This window comes from Pseudorasbora parva, chromosome 10, assembly GCF_024679245.1.
Source record: "Pseudorasbora parva isolate DD20220531a chromosome 10, ASM2467924v1, whole genome shotgun sequence".
In the NCBI taxonomy this organism is placed as follows: Eukaryota; Metazoa; Chordata; class Actinopteri; order Cypriniformes; family Gobionidae; genus Pseudorasbora; species Pseudorasbora parva.
The window spans coordinates 10,084,450-10,105,372 of NC_090181.1; the positions used below are offsets into that span (position 1 = coordinate 10,084,450).

Consider the following 20,923-nt stretch of genomic DNA (forward strand, 5'->3'; position numbering starts at 1 on the left):
ATTTTTCTTACTGAGAGCTGAGGTAAATGAATCCTCTCATTCTAGGGAAAAAAGGGGGATGCACAAACATGCCCAAGTGATTTACATGCAAATTAGGCAGTGTGCAATCTGTGCCAGCAAGACTGTTATGTTAATGAAACAAAGAATTTAATTTAAGGAAGGTAATTCAGGGAGCCTGTTCAGTTCTGTTGCACTTGATGCTTTAGTGCAATTCGTCTTTCACTCAAGAGCTCTTGTCTTGTCAAAAGGCCTTGTCAAAAAATTATCCAATGATGTAAACATAGTTCATTTCGGCTTTACAACAGCTCTAAGTCGGTTCAGTGTTGATTCAATACCATTGTAAAGATCATAATTTATTAAATCAGTTCATTATCATCCAGCTCCGTTCAGGGGGGTATTCCAGAAAGCAGGTTATGTGCCATACCAGGTATGTTTATGAGTAAGTAAGAGGATAACCTAACTCTCGGTTCCAAAAACAGAGGTAAATATCAGGCCATGTAAGTAAGCCATAACAACTCACTCTCTGAACATAACCTGCTCCAGAGCAGCTCATAAACCAGTGTAAGTTTGCTTAAGAAATATTCTGATATACATTATACAATTAATATAGTTCTATTAATATAACTAAATTTGTTATTCAATACAAAAATATATATTAATTCTAAAGCACTATTACAACAAGGTAATGTTTAAATGTTCAATTCAAATATATTTATTTTATTGTCTCAGTTCATTGTAACACATAGATCTATATTCAAATAATTAGCATCAAACAAACAATATAATCCTTATTCTCAGTGAATAAAGAATACTTATAAAACAAAAAGGTCAAAAAAATGATTGCACAACCACCAAATAGGTGGTGATGTGCATCAGGTAGGTTATGTAACTTGCCATTAAACAAAAGGAGGAGGAAGTAGATTGGCACACTTTTTCTTAGCGTCTGTTTCCGTGATGAATGATCTGATTCATTGCTCTGTTGAGAGAATGTCTTGTGTATTAACCGGGAACATACTCTGAGTTGTCTGAACTCCGGGACTCGTTTTTGAACCAGCATACCTCGAGTGCGCATGTTTTGGGTTAATCAATCGGGAGTTCAAGGTATATGTGACGGTAAGTTAACATTGCTTTCTGGAATACACCCCAGTTTTCAGTAGTGTCAGTACAGTCAAATAATATTGTTGAATATTAAGTGTCCCCAACTAAGCAAGCCAGAGGCGACAGTGGCAAGGAACTCCATTTCCATCAGGTGATAGAATGGAGAAAAAACCCTACCAGACTCAGTCGATGGTCAGTTCTCCTCTGGCCAACGTACGAACACGGTGTGATGTCGATTTCTGACCTATGATACAGTCTGAATCATGAAGTAGAATTAAAGTGCGGTCACATTGCCAAAATTTGACAAGCAAATGTCCAATGTCTATTGTCAATAGTGTAGCAATGTATGATGTACAGCTCACACAGAGATCACTATCAAAACAAGCAGCTCTCTATTGGTCAATTCAGCAAATTTCAAATTACTTTTGAAATGACTAGAATTCACCAACAGAGTAACTGTAAAGTGACCACACCTTTAGTTGCACCAATATGAATGTTTATAAAGTTTACAAAGACTTTGACTAACTTGAACTCAAACCTAAACCTTATTATTACTTTTCATGTTGGCTTTCCAGACATTCCGTACTATGACTGTTTAGGAGGTAAGAAAACTTGATAAGAAAAGTATTAAACAGTGTGGTAGATCTCAAAAATGCATGAAACATGCATGACATTTTCTTGCATGCAATCTGGGACTCAAACAAAACAGCCTGAAAGTTAATAAGTAGATATTTGCTGTTGTTTTAAGAATTTACATGAACTGTGCTAAAAATGTTTTGCCTTTGCCTATATAAATGTGATATTGAGGTATGTAAAGCATGCATGTAAAACCCAAAGAAAGTGCCATTTTCCTTAATTTTCTTTGGTTTAGAGTTCTGTTAGCTGTTGTGGAATTGCCCCAGACTCAGCCAGTAGTTAATGCTGCCCACGTGCTTTCAGGGATGTCCTACTTCTCACTTCTGAATTTGTTGTTAAGTTATTATTCATGGAAGACACTAGGTTCATTCTTGAATTCTAAAATGTAATGAAGATATTTTGCCAATATCCAGCATATTTTGAATAAAATATTGCGCCCCATTTGCAGACAATAAATAGAAAAATTACCTGCGCTATACATTCATAATCCGCTTGCTGAAAATTCTGGGGGGTTTTTGCAGTGTAAAATACAATAGTAATCAAATAGCCTTTTTTTTTTTTTTACGTAAATATACACTGCTCAGCCACAACATTAAAGACACACCTGCCTAATATCGTGTAGGTTCCCCTTGTGGGTGTCGCCAAAGCACTATCTGGCACCAAGACATTAGCAGCAGACCCTTTAAGTCCTTCAAGTTACAAGTTAGGGCCTAAATGGATCGGATTTGTTGTTCCAGCACATTTGATAGGTGCTTAATCGGATTGCGATCTGGGGAATTTGGAGGCCAAGGAAACACCATGTAACCCCTCCGGTCCCACTCAGAGTGGGACTCAAACCAGCATCTCTGGCATGGGAGGTGGGCCTGCTAAAAAGGACGCTAAAGGCCGCAGTCTATAGTGTGCATCTTGAGATCAGGGGAGTGAGGTTTACACCACAGCTCTTACTAGCTGACCTCTGTTACAGTTGCAGGGTGCATTATCCTGCTAGAGGCCAATGCCATCAGGGAACACCAATGTCATGAAGGGGTGTACATAGTCTGCAACAATCTTTAGGTAGGTGGTATGTGTCAAAGTGACATCCACTTGAATGCCAGGACCCCAGAATTCACAGCAGAACATTGTCCAGACTCCAGAGCATAACACTGCCTCTTCTGGCCTTTCTTCTTCCCATAGTGCATTCTGCTCCCATCTCATCAATGTTCTTCACTTCGCCTGTCAGTGATTTTAATGTTGTGGCTGATCGGTGACTGTAGCGGCAAGAGAAAGGAATGGAGATGTTGTGGGAAAACGAATAAAACTTAACAGTCAGTACAGCAATAGTTCTCTCCTCCACCATGTTAATGTTTATGACCCAGCCAACTAAGAAATGGGGGTATCAAAATGATCTCAGTTTCCTAGTCGTAAGTATGACTTGAGTGGTTGTTCATGTCTATTTTCTAACTAGACAACAAATAAATCAGAGATAAGCAGCATGTGATTTGTTTTTCAAAGCAACATTAGCAAAATAGCTTCTAACACAAGCTAACTAGCTTAAAAAACAATTCCATTAAAAAAATCCTTACAGTACCTTTAAATAATTCCTGTTTTAAGCATTTGCGCAGCTAACAAATGTAGCATTTGACCCCTAAATCCTTTTGAATTTGTTTTTGTGCTCCAGTGTATGACACACCCCAGAGCCATTTGCACCTGGCCTTGCTCACCTGCCTGTTCCTGCTGCTGTCTGCGCTGGGTCTAGCACTGTACTGCACGGACCGCCGAAGACCCCAGCGCGCCTGCGAGGAGCTGCAGACGGCACTGGCTGTGTACCTGCTTCAATTCAAACAGATCGTTTGGGCCTGCTGGATCTGGCTGACCATGCAATGACCATAACTGACCACAGAGGGCAGCAACGAGCTGGAAAAAACACGGTCAGGATGATTTTAAAGGACTGTGGAGGAAGTAAAAGAGATAAGGGTTCTTGTTTTTTATTGCTTTATTTTCACTGTTATAATCAGACTGGTCACCAGTCAAAGTCTTTGAGGATGTTCAACATCCGCACATTTTATTTTGTAGTTGATTGAAGGCCATGTGCTTTTCTACACCATTAAGTAATGGTGTTCTTTTTGCCCTTTATGGTGGCATATCTATTGCCACAGCCTCATTATACTGAGTCGTATATAATCAGAAACCTGTATATGTAGCTATTTGTCCTTGTAAAGCGGTTCTGGGCGATATGTTTTAAGGCATCTGTTTGACCTTTTCCAAATTGTGAAGCAATAGTAATTAAACCCTTTATTAGAATTATACAGGACTGTCAAAACAGAATATGAATGAATGAATTCTGTACATCACAGTTAGAGCCCGACTGATATATTGGTAGGTCAATATTATCGTGCGAGATATACTGAAACCTGTATCGGAAAAGGGCAACATGTTATAGTGTGTACATGCATAATGCCATGCTCATTGTCACAAATAGTTATAATTTAACCCTAAATGCATGAATGTTTCACCAATTCGAAACTATAACTATATTATATAACTATATCTTACACAGATGGATATCATGGCATAAAATTCTTTCAATAACAATTATACAAAAAATAAATAAAGCATATTTTGATACTTTTTGGAACTTGGAAGGGATCAATTTGAGCAGATGCTTTTTTACCATCACTATAATCATCAAAGCTTACTTCCCAAGTACATCCACTCAATTTTTGCGACCCATATTCTCGTTTTTTTGATTGCTGACAAATTCCACCATTAAGTGGGAGTAATATTTGTTTGTGTACAGTACTTGCTCTACAGTAAATCGCTACGCCATTTCAAGTTTTGCTGATGATATTTGTCTATTCTTGTTTTATGCGTGTGATAAATATGAGTTAATCATCATCACATCATTGCCCCTTGAGGGATAAAGATGAATTGCACTTATTGAGTCAGTTATTGTTGCGCAGAAATTGCTTACACTATTACATACCTCGGGTCGCTAGTCTAGTGACCCTATACGTTTTTTTAATTCTAAAAATCAATTAGAAAATGTTTTATAATGTTTTTTTTTTTTTTTCTTGTTATATTGTTTATAATGAATAGATTGAGGAACACTAGGAAATTTGAAGTCTAACTTTAAAAATGAAGGTAGTGAATGACGTCCCGGGTCGATGCGTTTGAGGGTTAATGCCGATAACACTTACAGACACACGCATATCGCATGTGCTTATAGAATGTTTAAATGCATGGGTCCAATTCCTGCTAGTGTTATACTTCGCGTTCCTTGCTTCTCACTATTTTGTCATAGGATCTAAATATCAATATAAGGGCTTTCTGATTCAAAAAGTGAATTTAAGAATCCTGTTGCACTTAATTTCTTTTATCACACAAATAAAGACTACACAAATTTGATTGTGGATCTATTTATGTGCTATTTCATGCCAGCATCAAAAACATTTTGATGTCATTTTATTTTAATTAAATATTAGATTAGTGGCATTATCTAGTAACTTTTGTGCAGATGCAATTAAAAAATTATATGAAATATTAAGAATGCAGTTAATACATAATGACATGAATATACCTCTGATGATTTTGTTATTGGTTAAGTTTGTACAATGTCATGTAGTACAACTCCCCAAAACTTTAATGATATTTACTGAATGAATACCGAATTGGAATGTAAAAAATAAAACGCTACATTAATTTTTATTATTTTTATTTTAGTAATGATTAAAAGTTCTAAAAGTTTCACCTAGATTTACTTTTCTTTGTCATGAACACTTTTAAGCCATTGGATCAGTCGGGCTCTACAGAATGTGCACACTGTGTTCTCTATGAATCAATGTATCACAGCTTTTGATGTTAAAAAATATTTTGTTTATTTAATTATTTTTAATGCACTTGCTGTACATAATGTGGTTGAATGTGTCTGGAATGCAAGACAATGCTATTTATTTTACTAATAATCAAATAGATTTAGAGTACAAATATGCGTTTTATGCATCTATCAACATGTACAAACAGAATGACACTAATCATTGTTAAGGATTATATTTATGAAAAGAGAAGAAGTGGCACAATGACGACACATTTATCTACTTTGCGAGTTGAAACAAAGGGCAAGGCTTTTAAGCACAAACGTTTCCATCTGCCGCAAATTTTCTCTGAAAAGAGATACGTGACTGTTCAAGGATGAGTTGGCCATATTGTCTCATGCACAGCCAGATTTAACTGGCAAATGAAAGAATGCCATTTTAGAGGGTTGAGAGTTGAATTTTAGTTTATATTTTACATTAATCTGTACCAGCATTTTGGCCTAAGCCTAATAATGTTTTACTCTGTTTTGTATAAGAAGTTTCTTTTTCAAACTTTTTTTTACTATTCCAAAGGATAGGTCACTCCGAAATGATAATAAGGGGCCGAGCACCGAGGGTGCGGATCGTTAGATTTTAGGCCGCTAGACCGTTTGCGGGAAAGTTACTCTGTGGTACTCTGATAGAGGTCAGTACCATTAGTAAGCACACAAAATTTGGAGTCTCTAAACCATTTCCTCTAGCGCCACCAACTGTCCAAATTTTCACTCATGTTTATGCTAATAACTTTTGAACCATAAGGGCTAGAAACAAAATAATTTTTCCTCAAGCCGAGTCGATTGCACCCTGTAATGTAAATTTTCCCGCCATTTTTAATTAACTGAAAACCAACTTTTTCAAACTCCTCCTAGGCCGTTGGTCCAATTTACACGAAAATCTGTAGATCATCAAGTTGATTCTATGGGCTCATTTCAAGGACACAAAAAAATTAGTAGGATTGTGCCTCTTTGTGGTGCTATAATTAAACAAAACATGTAATTGAGTCTATACAACTCAATTTATTAATGTGGGGTTTTAACATTTTTGCTTAAAATGTTTCTTTACTCATTTTTGAAGTTGGTCTGCTGCTAGCTTCCTTGTTTGCTTTTGTTGCGCTTTGCCCCGGTAATGGCTGCTTGCAGCTGTATTTTGATGTTTATCTGTTTCTCCAGGGCATCCAAGATATAGGTGACTGTTTCTTCAGAAGAACACAAATGAAGATTTTTAAATCTAACCTTTGCAGTCTGTCAGTCATATAATGCATGTGAATGGTAACAAAATCTATGAGAGTACAACAACAAAAAAACATGCACAGACGACTCCATATTAAACTTTGCGGCTCGTGACGACACGCTGATGTCTTAAGATACTAAACGACAACACATTGTGTAAAGATTTCACTCACCTGAATGATGGCTCGCTCAAGGCTGGTGGACACTGGTGTATTAGAGGAGAGAAAAAAAATTCAACACTAAATTTTATATAAATAAAATTAAATATAAATACTTTTCAGTTTCAAACCGATCGTTTCGTGTCTTAAGACATCAGTGTATCGTCACGAGCCGCAGGCTTTAATATAGATTTGTTGGTGCATGATTTTTTATTTTTTTTTACTCATAGACTTCGTTACCATTTACATGTGCTATACGATAGGCAGACTGCATCAGTTGGAGTTAAAAAATCTTCATTTGTGTTCTACTGAAAAAACAGTCACCTACATCGTGGATGCCTTGGGGTAAGCAGATAAAACATACAATTTTCATTTTTGGGTGAACTATCCCTTTAAGTTTTAGTCTTCTAATATTCTTTTACAGCTGCAGCTATTCAGTCTATAGTTTTATAGCATTTTTTTTAAATCAAATTACATCAGTCTTTTGGTTGTAGTGTCAAAAATAAGCTTTCATAATTAATATTTTCTTCATATATTATGTACTGCTAGAGTAAGTAAGGAGATAGGCAGAAGGACAGCCTTAGTCACTTTCATTGTGTACACACACTGACCCCAAACTTTTGAATGGTTGTGTAAGATTTTTTTTAATACTTTGTCCCACACAGATGCATCCAATTGATCAAAGTGACACTAAAGAAATACCACAGAAATATTAAGCAGCACAACTGTTTGATAATAAGAAATGCACCAAATCATCATATCAGAATGATTTCTGAAGGATCATGTGACACTGAAGTAATAATGCTGAAAATACATCTTTGGGTCACAGGAATAAATTACATTTTTACATATTTTCAATTTGAAAACAGTTATATTAAATTGTAACATTATTTGTAATAATTGTTCACAATATTACTGTTTTTACCGTATTTTTATTGAAAACCATAAAATCTTACCAATCCCAAAAATTGGATTCAATTTATCACAGCAAGTGATGAAGAGAAACGAGTTAAAGGTGCATCAAATCACTGTGAGTTACACCTGAATATGTCAGACACAAAACAAATGTTTTAATATATGGGGGTCATTTACATTATGTATTTGCATTTCATATGTGCACCAAATATTAAATGTATGCAACAGACAGTTAATTAGCACACTTGCTTAATGTACCGATTTGAGGGGAATTCAGATCGAATCAACAAAATATTTTGTACTGTTGGGCCAGCCAATCACTGAAGCAATAAAATCGCCCCAGGTCCAGTAATGCGTATTTCAATAGAGGTGCTTTTGGCAGTAAATTCACTGCTTTTCTTTTTCCTTTCTTTTGTTTAAAAAAAGTCACAATTAAAGAGAGCTTTAACCAGACACTAGTTTAAAGACTTTATTTTAATGAACAGAAAAATCACCAATTGCTTTGTATTTTCATCATCATTGCTGTTTATACTGCTATCACTGCTTTTTATTAATTAAAAGCCCTAAAACAAATATAGGCTTATAATGTTGAAGAGATGTGTTCAAACTATGACACAATAAATAAAATGATGCACAAAAAGTCTGCATAATGTTTTGTGGGCCTGAGTGGGTTGCAGTTACAGTGAATCACGACTAATGCTCACACGCCATAAACTAGCGAAACTTAAATATAGAAACTAGGCTAATTAAGTAAGGGACAACGTACATCCAGCTGGTTGTTATCGCAGAATAAACCCCGACAGTGTGATCTTGCGTCACTCTGAAGGGGTTTCAACCAGCAACCAGCTGGATGTGCTTATTACACGGCTACTTGTCTCAAGTTAGACACGAAATATTGGCTTCAAATATTTGATTAGCTCTTAGGCAAAGCTTCCGCGAAGAAAAACTGTTCCAAACTGCTTAAAGCCATCATCTGTTGCTGAAAAGATTTGTTTTTACCATATATGTTGAAATGAATGCTGAAAGGGTTTTTTCGCAGAACTCGACATTAAGCATGTTCATGTGCTTACGTTCAAGTAAATCGGTCGTTTACTTGTCCAAATAAAAAAAAATTGTGTTGTAAATATAATTTATTCTGAATTTATTCTGCAATATTCTCACCAGTGTTCAGTCAGCTTTGGTATATTTTATTTAAATCTGGATATTTGTGATATTTTTACCTTTTATAAAGAGCGTTTTTCCCCTAATCTTATTAAATATAGGCAATGTTTTAATATTATATTCTTAAATTTGATCTATACATTAAATTAATATAAGACACTAAAGGGCTGTTAACAATCAAATTAAATCATTTACACTGAAAAATTAATAACTGCATTTTTATTAACATATTGTGAGATTTGTATTTTTGAATAAACAAATAAGAAATGTTGGAAAGTATGTTTAAACATGAACCTAAACCTCCAGTAGGTGGTAGCAGGTAAGTCTTCATAAGTGAGTCATTGAGTCATTCATCAAACGATTCTTTCAAAACGATGAATCATTCAGTCGTGGTTCTGCGTGATCTTTGTTTTGAACTATTTTTGCTGCTGAAATAGAACAAAAGCTTTCCAATATTGAATCTAAAATGTACTTGACTTAATGTTTATTAAAAATTAATGTTCATTAATTGTTTTTGGAACTGTCATATGAAATCTGTAATTTTCAGTCGTGATGGTATTCAGGAAAACAGCACACTGTTCTGTGTTGTTGTTCAACTGTTATAAATATAAAAACTTCACATTTTTAATGTTTACCGCAGTGACTGTGTGAGCGGCACTCATTTGCTTCGTTTTTTTTTCACTTGTCTCTTTAATGCTGAGACCTGAGTTCACACAAAAAATTTAAATTAGCTCATGATTTTCTCACCCTCAATTCATTCTAGATGTATGATTGTATTCGTCTAAAAGAAGAATGTCATAGTTATATTAAAAGTCCTGGCTAATCCAAGCTTTATAATAGCAGTGATTATAGCTGTTTTTTGGAGTCCTTAAAAGTGCAGCTGTCCATCACATAACCTGCTCGACGCGGCTCTGGGGAGGTTAAAGGGGGGGTATCACACAGTTTAGGCTACACCGCTAAAAAGTCACACACATCTGAAAAGTCAGGATTGCGCCCAGTTATTGCGTTGAGAACATCTGTGGAAAAAAACATTGTCCTAAATAAACGATGGATATCAATCAGATTCAGCCATACACATATACATACATAGATCCAGGGGCTGAAATTGAAGAGGAGCAGCAGCAACAACACTACAGCAGGACGTTTCTATGTGGTACCGTTATGTACTCTAACTGTATATATTTTCTACCAGCTTGTGCAAATTACAAATAACTTTGTTGTTGTAATTTTTTTTATTTGCCCGTTTTAAAAGGCGAGAAGACTAACCATGTTCTGTACACTTTGTCAGTGGCCACTCCGTTGTTGAGAGCCGACCCTGGGTGAATGCTCATTGGACAGTCCGCACTTTGATTGATGTTTTTTGGACCAATAGTATAATAGTATTGTTATTATCGTGTGGGCGGAGCTAAAGAATGACGATCGCGCACAAAGCGGTGACGTCCTCAAGCGTGGAGAAACCCATGGCTATCTCAGCTAATACAGATATGATCCAGAATCAGATTCAGAGGAAGAAATAAATTGAACAGGAGAAACAGCAACAGCAGGACATCCGTCTCTGTGGTATGTACTGTATTTAGTGGCCTGTCAACATTTGTGTGTCTTTACTCGCAGTTTATGAGGACATGATTCGGTTTATGGACTATTGTATGCGACTAAACTAGCAGTAGCAAGCAACGGTTTTGCACGTCAGGCTAGTGTAACGTTATACATAGAACAACAATGGAGTCTATTTGAATGACGCATTTGAATGACGAAGCACGAGATCGTGTCGTTTACTGATGTTTACTCACGCGACAACAGCACAGACATTTGAAGCAGTTTTACTCACCGGCTGCTTCCAAAGCAGAACCGAACCTTTATTGCTGGGACCGCTCCGTCAAAAACACACTTCTTTGGTATGATTTGCTAAAGTCCTGTGACAGCAGTGACCGTGGAGAGCCGCAATGTTGTGAAGCTTCCCGTCATTTCTTCCCGTCGTTCAAATCGGTTCAAATGCAGCGCTGCCTTCCCAGAATGCTGTGCTGAAGCGTTGAAGTCGCTTGATGTCACCCATAGGAATAAAGTGGAGCGCGGCGCGGACTAAACCGACATAAGTGTTCACGGACGAGTGGATCTGCACCTGAGCGAGTGTTTATGGGCGTGCATTTCCTCCCTCGCTCTAGTGACGTGCGTGCGCACCCTACCGGGAGAAGAGCCCGTACGGCCCATACAAGGACCTTAAGCTCTATTAACGTCAAGCCGACCCATACTCGAAAAAAACTCTCCGAAACTTGTGAGAAACCGGAAGGAGTATTTTTGACACAGAAATACTCCATCAAACATCCAACATTAGTTTTTGAAACTTAGTCTATGTTTAGGATGGGAATCCAAGTCTTTAACAGTGTAAAAAGCTCAGTATGCATGAAACAGCATTTCACCGCGGGCTCTTCCAGGATTCTCTCACTTGAAAAAAAAATCACACTTGACGCGAAGCTTAGCGCCGGACGCGCACATTATATAGGCTTACGCGCAAGCTCAGCTTTGAATCCACTCTGACAGAAGAGCTGCACGATGTGTACATCTTGTTGCAAAGGGTGAAATCAGTACATTGGCACTCTGTGGCGAGACAGGATTTTGAACAACTTCCTGATTTGCCGAGGACAGGGTTAGCCTACACTCATTGAAAATAATGTGTTTGAATTTTAAAGACGTGGCGCAGTGCTGTAATTACTTTTGCATGGCCTGGCAACAAATGTGTAGGTTTATATAATGTTATATGCTAAACTGATTTTATTTCAGGTGCGGGTCCGGTGTCGGTTCTATATTTACAAAAGATTTACAAAATCGGACCGGTGCAGCTCGCCCACCGTCCAATTTCAAGTGCAGTGGGTGCAACCAGAGCCGAGTTAGGACTCCCATAGACTTCCATAGGAACTGAGGAATGCGGAAGTAAAGCACGTCACGGAGCGACCAATAGTTCCAAACAACCAATACTTCCACCATTGAACACCATTCATTTCAGTGTATCTCAAGTAGCCTAGAAATCTAGACGCACCCTATCAGCAGCAAATCTAATCGAGTATCATCTAGCAACTCTCAATACAGTTCTGAGCTGTAAAAACCAAACTCTGGTCAGGCCAATCGCATCGTGTATAGAGTCGGTGGGCGGGGCTTAACATAATGACGGCAGAGATGCGCTTGCGTGCTACTAGTAAACAAAGAATATCTATGTCTTGATCAGGTGTGAAAGAGGGAGAAATCAAGAAAATATAAATATACTAAATAGTTTATGTGACCAGGCAGGGAGTATTTACACAGCGGTAAAAGGTCATATGTATGGAACATCTTTGTGTGAGGCGGAAAGTGTACATCGCATGCTCCAACTGATAAATTAACTATGTGATCATGTTGTTTACTTGCACTTACGTGCCGATAGCCAACCACACAAATACACATTTGGAGCAGTTTCACCACCTGCGGCACATGACTGTGAACCTTTATCGTTGGGAACGCAAATTATTTTTATTATTGGGTGAACTAACCCTTGAAGTCTTCCATTGTAAGCTGTGGTGGTGGTTAATGCCGCCTTTGTGTGCTATTGGAAATTTGATAATTCCCACTTCTGCAGTCATGATTACGAGCTCCACCCATTCAAATTTTGAAATGGGAGGGCGTTCATGTGCAATTTTTATCTAGGAAACTCGTGAATGCAGCATAAGTGTTTTTCAGTCACAAGATAATGGCAGACCGTCAACAACAGCATTAAGCATAAGTAGTATCAGTCAAGATAACTCAGTACTCGGAGCAGTGTGTTATTCACTTTGGCGGTTGTTATCTGGGAATAACATAACGCTAGAATGTGCGATTTGACCAATCAGAATCAAGTATTCCACAGAGCCGTGTAAAAACCAAAAATAAAAGGCATACATCAAAATTTATTCTCGCATGCGCAACAATACTTCAAAACATAGTGAACATTATAAAGTGTAAATTTGTAGATTCTAGGAAAGCAAGTAACCCATATGAAGCAAATCATTAAATTAGCGCTCCATTTCATCAGAGTGCGATGTCATATCCTGAAGACAGAATAGGCACTTCAATATCTTTATAGAGCCTTCCTCTTCTTCTTTTTTTATAACATATGTACATGCAAGCATGTTTTAAATTCCTTTACATAGGAAGGATACTATCACAGTCATATACATGATTATATATGTCTTACACATAGAGGCAGTACTGGAAGGGAATGGTCTTTATGTAAAGAAAACCAGACATGGATCACACACTTTAAATAGTGTTAAATCTAGTATTGCCAGAGCTACAATGTACTAAATCCAACTCCTCAGCTAACGTATCACTGATGGAATGGAGACTGACTGAAAGCTATTGCTTAAATCTTGAACTGCTTTAAATAGGCTTTAGAAGGAAAGCATTTGGCTGAGTAAAAACATAATTGTCAATAAGACTTTGATTGTATGTCTCACAGGAAATATAAGAACAATTATTTAAGCATACTTCCTTAAAGGGATAGTTCATCGCAAGAAAAAAAAAGGAGAAAATTCTGTCATAATTTTCTTCCTCTCACGTCATTCCAAACCCATACAATTTTGGTTCGTGTTGAAACACAAATGAAGATATTTCTGTCCCTCCACTGACAATCCATGCCAAAAAACTTCATAAAGTCATCATATAAGTAATACATATGTATCAAGTCAGAGAAATGATTGCTTTATAGGATTAATATTTAGGCTTTTGTTTACATTGAAATTGACCAATGCACATACATTGATTACATCAAATATGGTAAACGGAGGCTCAAATGTATGCATAAATTGATGCATGACAGCCAATGAGGTTTGTTCTTTTGTGTCATGTATGCATATTGCACTTTGTTTACCATTTTTGATGTGCTCTATATGTACATTAATCAGTGTTTATATGTGAATATAAGCCTAAATTAAATCTGTTCATCATATAAACTGATTATGTCTCTTTAAAAAGCCTTGGATTAATTGCTTAATGAATTAGTTCACTTTAAAATGAAAATTTCCTGATATTTTACTCACCCCCTTCTCATCCAAGATGTCTTTCTTTCTTCAGTCAAAAAGAAATTAAGTTTTTTGAAGAAAACATTCCATGATTTTTAAATTGCATCCAAAAGGTCCAAATCAATGCCATTTCAAAGGGCTTCAGAGGTCCTGCATGATCCCAGATGAGGAATACGGTATTATCTAGCGAAACGATCTGCCATAAAAAAAATATATATATATATTTTGTAACTAAATTGCTTCAACCTTTTGGTTGCCATTAAAAACAATTATGTGAAGAAAAATCCTGGAATGTTTTCCTCAAAAAACATTTTTTAAACTGGAGAAAGAAAGACGAACATCTTGGATAAGATAAGGGTGAGTAAAATATCAGGACACTTCTCATTTTGAAGTGAACTAATCTTTTAAAGGTGCGGTATGTAGAATTGACTGCTAGTGGTTTAAAAAGGTACTGCAGTCCAAATTCTAAATATTAGAGTTCGTAGTTTCCCCCATTCCCTCCTCAGACATGGAACACACATTTCAAAGTAGAATAACTGGCTGTAGCATTTGTTTTCTGAGAAACAATTAGGTCAACTTGGCATGTTTCCCAAATTTTGAAACCAAGGGACGGATTTTTTTACACTTGTCATTAACTTTCTGAAGCTTTGGTGGGTGGGACAGGTTTCATTAAATATCTTTTGAAAAGGCTTATGGATTTGGAACAACGTGAGCGAGTAAATGATGACAGATTGTTCATTTTTGAGTGAACTATCCTTTTACATTATTCATGCGCACTGTCCATTTTGCTCAGGGTCTTGTGTTTTAAGCTCAACATCAAAAAATCTTGTGGGTCCATGATGAATGTCTATTCTCAGTAAAATAAAATGTTTTTCAGAATCATTTGGTTTAGTTAAGTTCAACTGAACTGAACTCAAAAATTAAGAAAAAACTAATAATTTAGAAGCTTATGAATACATTTTTGTTGACAGTATGCCAATGGAAATTTTCTATAATTGTTGCACTGCAAAATGTTGAATTGATCATATCATGCCACTTTTCTCGTCTACCACATCAGAGCACCGTCGTGATGAGCGTCCAAGTAGGAACTCTTTCTCGTGGATCAAGCTGTCGACCAGATCCTCTTGGCGGTAGTTATGGTAGACCTTCAGAAAAGCCATGACCGTGATACCCAGCCAAGTCAGCCAGGCAGCCCACAAGCCAAACTAGAGGAAGCAGAGACCAAAACATGAAAGCAAGAAAGCATCTTAGAACTTTCGGTCCCATTGTCATGAAGTCAATGGGGTTTTTTTTAAATAAGATTTTGGTTAAATACCTAAAATAAGGTCTGTGGTTAACTCACGCTCAAGCTATTTTTATGTTTTAGTTTAAGTCAAGAAACGAAAAGCTTTTACTTGTCTTTAACTCCCCGCCATTGATGGTATTTTCCGGCTTCCCGTGTTTTCTCTGTTATACGGTAAGGGGAGCATTTTTGAGACCCAAAGTGGGCGGAGCCGACTGTCGCCATCTTGGCAGCGTGTCACTCCCAGATAACCAAAAATGGGCAAAGAGGTGGAATTTGGATGGAGCAGACAAACGGCTAGTAGTGACAGCAGCGGCAATAAACCTGTCACTCAAGTGGCCATGCACTTAACTATGCAGAATTTTAAGGCTTAATATAATTTAAATGGATGAATTATACAAAACAGTTATATAAAAATGAAAAAACTCACAATTTTCATATGTCAGTTGTTGTAAAATTAGCTATATAGACCAAACCCACTTTTGGTAGCAGACTGTAAACATTTTTTTAGTTTGGTCTTTTAACAAACCTCATGGGGGTCTATGGGATTGAGTCTCTTTTGAAGCCTGTCTTTAGCGGCCAGTTGATGAATTGCAGTTAAAGACACTTGAGAGAATGGAATGTTGCCGCTTCATCAAAACACACCAAAAAAGAAGCAGAAACAAGCAATAAAAGCATTTTTTTAGGCATGTATTATTCTTTGGGCAATTTTCTCAGCTTTTTGATCGAAATGTTGCTTTCATTATGAAACTTACCCATATTCAGGTGTTGATAAAAAAAAAGAATGAATGCTATAATAAAAAAATAAATAATAAAAAGCTCTATTTATTTTGATATATTGCATGTTCAGATATTCATACAATAAAAAAATATATATAATTATTAAAAACACTTAGCCTAAAAATCTAGACGCACCCTAGCACCAGCATAATTAACCTGCCCGCGAGTGTCGTCTAGCAACTCTCAATACCCTTCTGAGCTGTATTCGCCTAACTCTTGCCGGGCCAATCACATCGTGTATAGAGTCGGTGGGCGGGGCCAAAATGACGACGGCCGAGTTGCGTTTGCGTGCTTCTAGTAAACACAGAAGCTGGCAAACGGCGGTCTTTCGAATCAGCTTTTACCGCGACTCTGGAAGACTTGGAGTTAAGCTTTTCTCTGAGAAAAGAACGGCACTGAAGTCATTCTTAAAAAGGGAAGATGTGTTCGGAGTTTTGCTGATCGAATGTTTAATCTATCAACAAGCTCTGTTTCACCTTCGTTGCTCTGGTTGGTTGTAGCGCTATCCTATCGCGTGCAGAGGGAGTTTGAAAGACAACCATTTATCCGCCCCTCGGATTGAGCCCTGTCTATGGTGAGTTTCCAGACCAAACATCTTGATGTGGGTCTGGCTTGTCAGGCTAAAAAACACTGGCAGTGGTTGGCAACTTTTTAATAAAATAAAAAAAGCGGTGGTGGGAAAGAGTTAAAATGTGGTTGTTAACAAGTAGCTAAATTGGACTAAAAAAGTTGTCAGGGAACCTCTTACTTCTGCCAATTGCATTTAGGCTTCAAAATTCATAAAAGCTGTGATGTTTGTGAATGTTACCAAAATGTGCAAGAATCATAAACTTTTGTTAGTCACAGCTTTTTTTCTGCAATAATCCAAAAGCCAGTGAGAAAATCCTATTGGGTGTTTGTTGAGGTAACCAGGGTGATGCTAAAAAAATAAAAAAATAAATGGACTGGCCTAAAATACGTCATTACTGCATCACTCTATTGGAGGCGTTTGGTCTGTTTAAAGATATATAAACCTTATGACATTTTGAACAGTTTGATGTTTGAAGGAATGTCAGCTTTAAGAGGTTGCAGAAGTGTCAATTCATTACAAGGTAGTTTTCAATATGCTCTAGTGTTTGCAGATACAACTGAAACGTTGTTAAAGGTATAGTTCATCCAGAAAATGAACATTCTACCATCATTTAATCAACTCCATTTCATTCTTAATTTGTATGACTGTTTCTTCTGTGGAACATAGATATGAAATGATATTTTAAGAAATATCTCAGTGTATCTAAAAAAAAAAATCATACAATGGAAATCAATATTCAAAATATCATCTTTTGTGCTCCGCAGAAGAACAAACATCACACAAGTGATAACGTGTAATTGTACATTTTTTAGATGAACTATCCCCCTAAGACAACATAAACCCTGATGATATAAAACACTCATGTAGTCATTACACACTTAAATGTATTCAAATGTATTCTTAAATGTCCAACCTGTGCAATGGCAAACTGGTCATAAAAAGCAGAGTTGTCCAACCCTAGTTCAAGATCCGTGTCCTGGAGATCTTCACAGCTAGAAATGAACAGTAATCATTGTTAGAAATTATTCACAGACTCTTGAAGAATCAACATTTATTGAGAGGATGCTGTTTATAAAAACTTAAAGAACTGCTTGTTAGACAAATTCAGAGTTTATATTCAAATACTGTAGCAGTTTATGGATACTGAAATGTGACAGAACTTTAACAGTCACTGAAGTGAACTGAGCCCAAAAGCCCCTGGCCAATTTCAATGTCACTAAAGCCTCCTCTGACAGAGAAAAACAGGCCTACACAATTAATTGGGGCTATTTCCAAGCTAAAAAGGCAGTCTGAAAACATCTCTCACACATTGTTTTAGTGTTCTTCCATCTACATATAGACACAGTAAAGGCTTACCTGAACATCATGCTTACCTGCTGGGCATACTGCCTCCTTCCGTGATGGCATCGCACCATAGGTTGAATCCTACACTTACTATTGTGCTGGAGAGGAATACAGCAAACACTACGAAAGTGCTGATGAGCAGGTTTAGGAAGGCATTGAAGATTGAGCTATATAAACAGAAGAGAGAAATGAATTGTTTACTTCTGTGGAACACAAAAGAGGGTTGTGGCTAGTAGCGAGGCGAGGGACCATGAGAGCGGGCAGGTGACAAGTGGTAAAGAGTGCCAGCTGTGCGCCACAAAGGTATTTTCCAGAATGTTGAGCTGCTCTTTTCCATAAAATGACAAAAGACAGTGATTCACACTGTTTAGCTCCAAGAAGCTTCCAGTTCTCCCTATTTTGTCTTCTATTCCAAGTGTTCTGAAGATATTAAAACTGATTGATGTGTGAAAAAGACAAATCTCATTCACGCTTACTTAATGTTTCATAATTAATTACCTCCTTATTAGTCAGAAGACGTGCAAGAAGGAATGATGTTTGAATTGCATTGTCACTGTTACATAATATTTATATGTGCCATTTACTTGATGTTACATTTATAAAAGTTTATTTTGTAAGGTGAAGACTGTTATCAATTTAATTCGCCTTTAAAACTTTGAAATAACAACAATCATATTTTAAAAACAAAAATAACTCACGGACAAACAAAAAAAAAAAAAAATTTAGAGCAGAAATTCCATCCAATGAGTGCCCACAGCCTAAACACAGGCGCTACTCTTCTGCATAATGCTAACCACAAAATTACAGAAACTCCTCAATGTCCAGCATAACTAAACATAACACTACATAAACTAACAACATCTTTCCCTTTACTGAAAAACAACACTTTAATCTATACATTTTCTCTCCTAGTATAGTCCCTTGCAAAGCATGCTGGGAACTACAGATCCACTGCTCAGTTAGTTATGTCAGCACAAATATTTAATGTAGTTTTAACACAAATTAATTAAGTAAACTTTAGTTTTAAATATATTAGGCTGATTAAACACAAACATATCTAATTTCGACACAACTTAATTTAATTAAGTAAAGTAAGCACAATGTAATTGTGTCTTATCTATGAAGAGCCTAAGGTTTAGAACATGTTAATGATTAAAATTTACAATTTTAGGAATGGTGATTTCAAAAATTAAATTTTTATTTTAATGAAAAAGGATACAATAACGATGTTACTTTTTATAGTGATTTAACCTGAGAATTAAAGGGGCTGTTTGGAAGAATTTTCATGTATTATACAGTAAAGCACGTTCACACAAAAGATCGATAACTATAATGATAACTACATATGCGTTCACACAGCGGACGATGTTGTTTATTCTCTGATCCAAAATGAAAAATTGCGACTTTTTTCCTCAAAATTGCGACTTTGTATCAAGCAATTCTGACTTTATAACTCACAATTAGCTACAACTTTGTCACGCAGTTCTCAAATAACTTTTTTTATTTAATTTATTATTCTGTGATGGAAACAAGCTTCCATATTTAACTGCTGCTTTCTCAGGCCTGTCATTAGTTAATTTTGTTATTGAGTGAGAATATTTATATCTCAATCTCGTGGCTCTTAGCACCAGGAAGGTTAACAGCGAATCGCTGCAATTGTATTTACAACTTGCTTTTATTTTTAAGCAAAGAACGAAAAAGAACTTTGCCGCGAGTATATTTGTCCATTGAATCGCGTTCATAAGTCGCTTGCCGCAGTAAGGCCACAATGTCGCTAATAACAATGGTTTCTGAATTCTACATATAGCCTCTTTAAGTTTACTGTAATTTAGTTGGCTATCTAGCATGTGCATTTAGAGTAAACCACATCTCCTTTGATGGCAGACTGGACAAACTAGCAATAATTAATCAATATAACCTCATTATTCAGTAAGCAAATTATTATTTAAAAAAAATTAAATTAATTCGTTTGTGTCTAAAGTTAACCATTCAAATGTATACCCGCTCAATTAGTCTTTATATGATAATGAAACTACATAATCACAGATTGTATCTGTTTGTTATGATATTTAACAATTTTCCCATATATAGGCTACAATTACATATTTAACTAGAAGCTCCTCTGTTTTGCTATATGACATAACTGTTTCCATGCATCCCAAACATCGCACTTCCACTCATTTATGTGAGAACATCATATTCACAAGTAATACGATGAAATGAACAATCACTCACTCGTCGTGGCCTTTGCAGATGAAAAGCAGCAGCCTCCAGGCTTGCACGGCGGACAGGATGAGGGACGCGATGCCCACGGCGGTGATGAAGCTGCAGGATGACTGTGGTCCCCATTCCTCAATGATGAAGCGCTGCTTAGACACAGTGATGTTCTCATTCTGCCACATACCTCGCGTAAAAAGCAGACATTTCCCACGGAAATCCTCCGTGTTTTCCGACAGAGGTACTATAGCTATAAAGCCAAAGACGAAGGCTAAAAAATAAAGGATGCATTGCGCAAATATGAAATTATCCATTGGCATTTTGTCAGAGCTGTGGTGTCAGTGCGGCTCGAGCTCTCGCGCTGCGGTTGCGCAGTCGGACTCTGCAGCAGAGGAGAGCAGCGAACGAACACAGCTGAAGGCCTTTTTTTGGGAGAAAAAAAAATGGAAGCGGAACCCCACAGCACTTATTAGTCGTAGTTTTTAGTCGTAGTTTTTATGGAAGGCTAATCAATACAAAATTCTGGAAAAAGTGGATAACACTTTTAACACATTATTAAATTAACTCACTAGGCCTAACTAATCGAAGACAGTTTTGTAGGGCTTTAACAGCAGGCCTACTGTTTCAAGAATAAGTAGCTTTACAGTGGTGTCCAATTCAAGTTATATTTACTTA

The 20,923-nt window shown here is 36.8% G+C and overlaps 2 protein-coding genes across 3 annotated transcripts in view; one reads left to right on the forward strand and one right to left on the reverse strand.

Annotated features, from left to right (window-relative positions):
* c10h14orf180 (chromosome 10 C14orf180 homolog) overlaps positions 1-5,418 on the forward strand; it is a 43,499-nt gene extending 38,081 nt beyond the window's left edge. Inside the window, exons 9-10 of one of the 2 annotated variants that reach the window (XM_067455108.1) lie at positions 1,674-1,700; positions 3,392-5,418. In XM_067455108.1, coding sequence (XP_067311209.1) covers positions 1,674-1,700; positions 3,392-3,597 — 233 coding nt within the window. In that variant the 3' untranslated portion in view covers positions 3,598-5,418. The remainder of the gene's footprint in view (positions 1-1,673; positions 1,701-3,391) is intronic. The other variant, XM_067455109.1, reaches the window with a different exon arrangement.
* A 2,903-nt stretch (positions 5,419-8,321) lies between these two features.
* On the reverse strand, positions 8,322-20,685 carry LOC137091028 (transmembrane protein 179). The gene is made up of 4 exons (XM_067455110.1): positions 20,267-20,685; positions 18,061-18,198; positions 17,601-17,679; positions 8,322-15,259 (listed from the first exon to the last, which is right to left on the reverse strand). The coding sequence occupies exons 1-4, from the start codon at positions 20,566-20,568 to the stop codon at positions 15,077-15,079; spliced, it is 702 nt and encodes a 233-aa protein (XP_067311211.1). The 5' UTR covers positions 20,569-20,685; the 3' UTR covers positions 8,322-15,076.
* Positions 20,686-20,923: the final 238 nt, after the last annotated feature.

Bases quoted from the DNA above. Each gene is read 5' to 3' on its own strand.
- LOC137091028 (XM_067455110.1), bottom strand. From the start codon at position 20,568: ATGCCAATGGATAATTTCATATTTGCGCAATGCATCCTTTATTTTTTA. The intron at 18,199-20,266 runs GTGAGTGATTGT...CTGTTTATATAG, and splicing joins ATCTGCAAAGGCCACGACGA to CTCAATCTTCAATGCCTTCC. The intron at 17,680-18,060 runs GTAAGCATGATG...GTTCATTTCTAG, and splicing joins GGAGGCAGTATGCCCAGCAG to CTGTGAAGATCTCCAGGACA.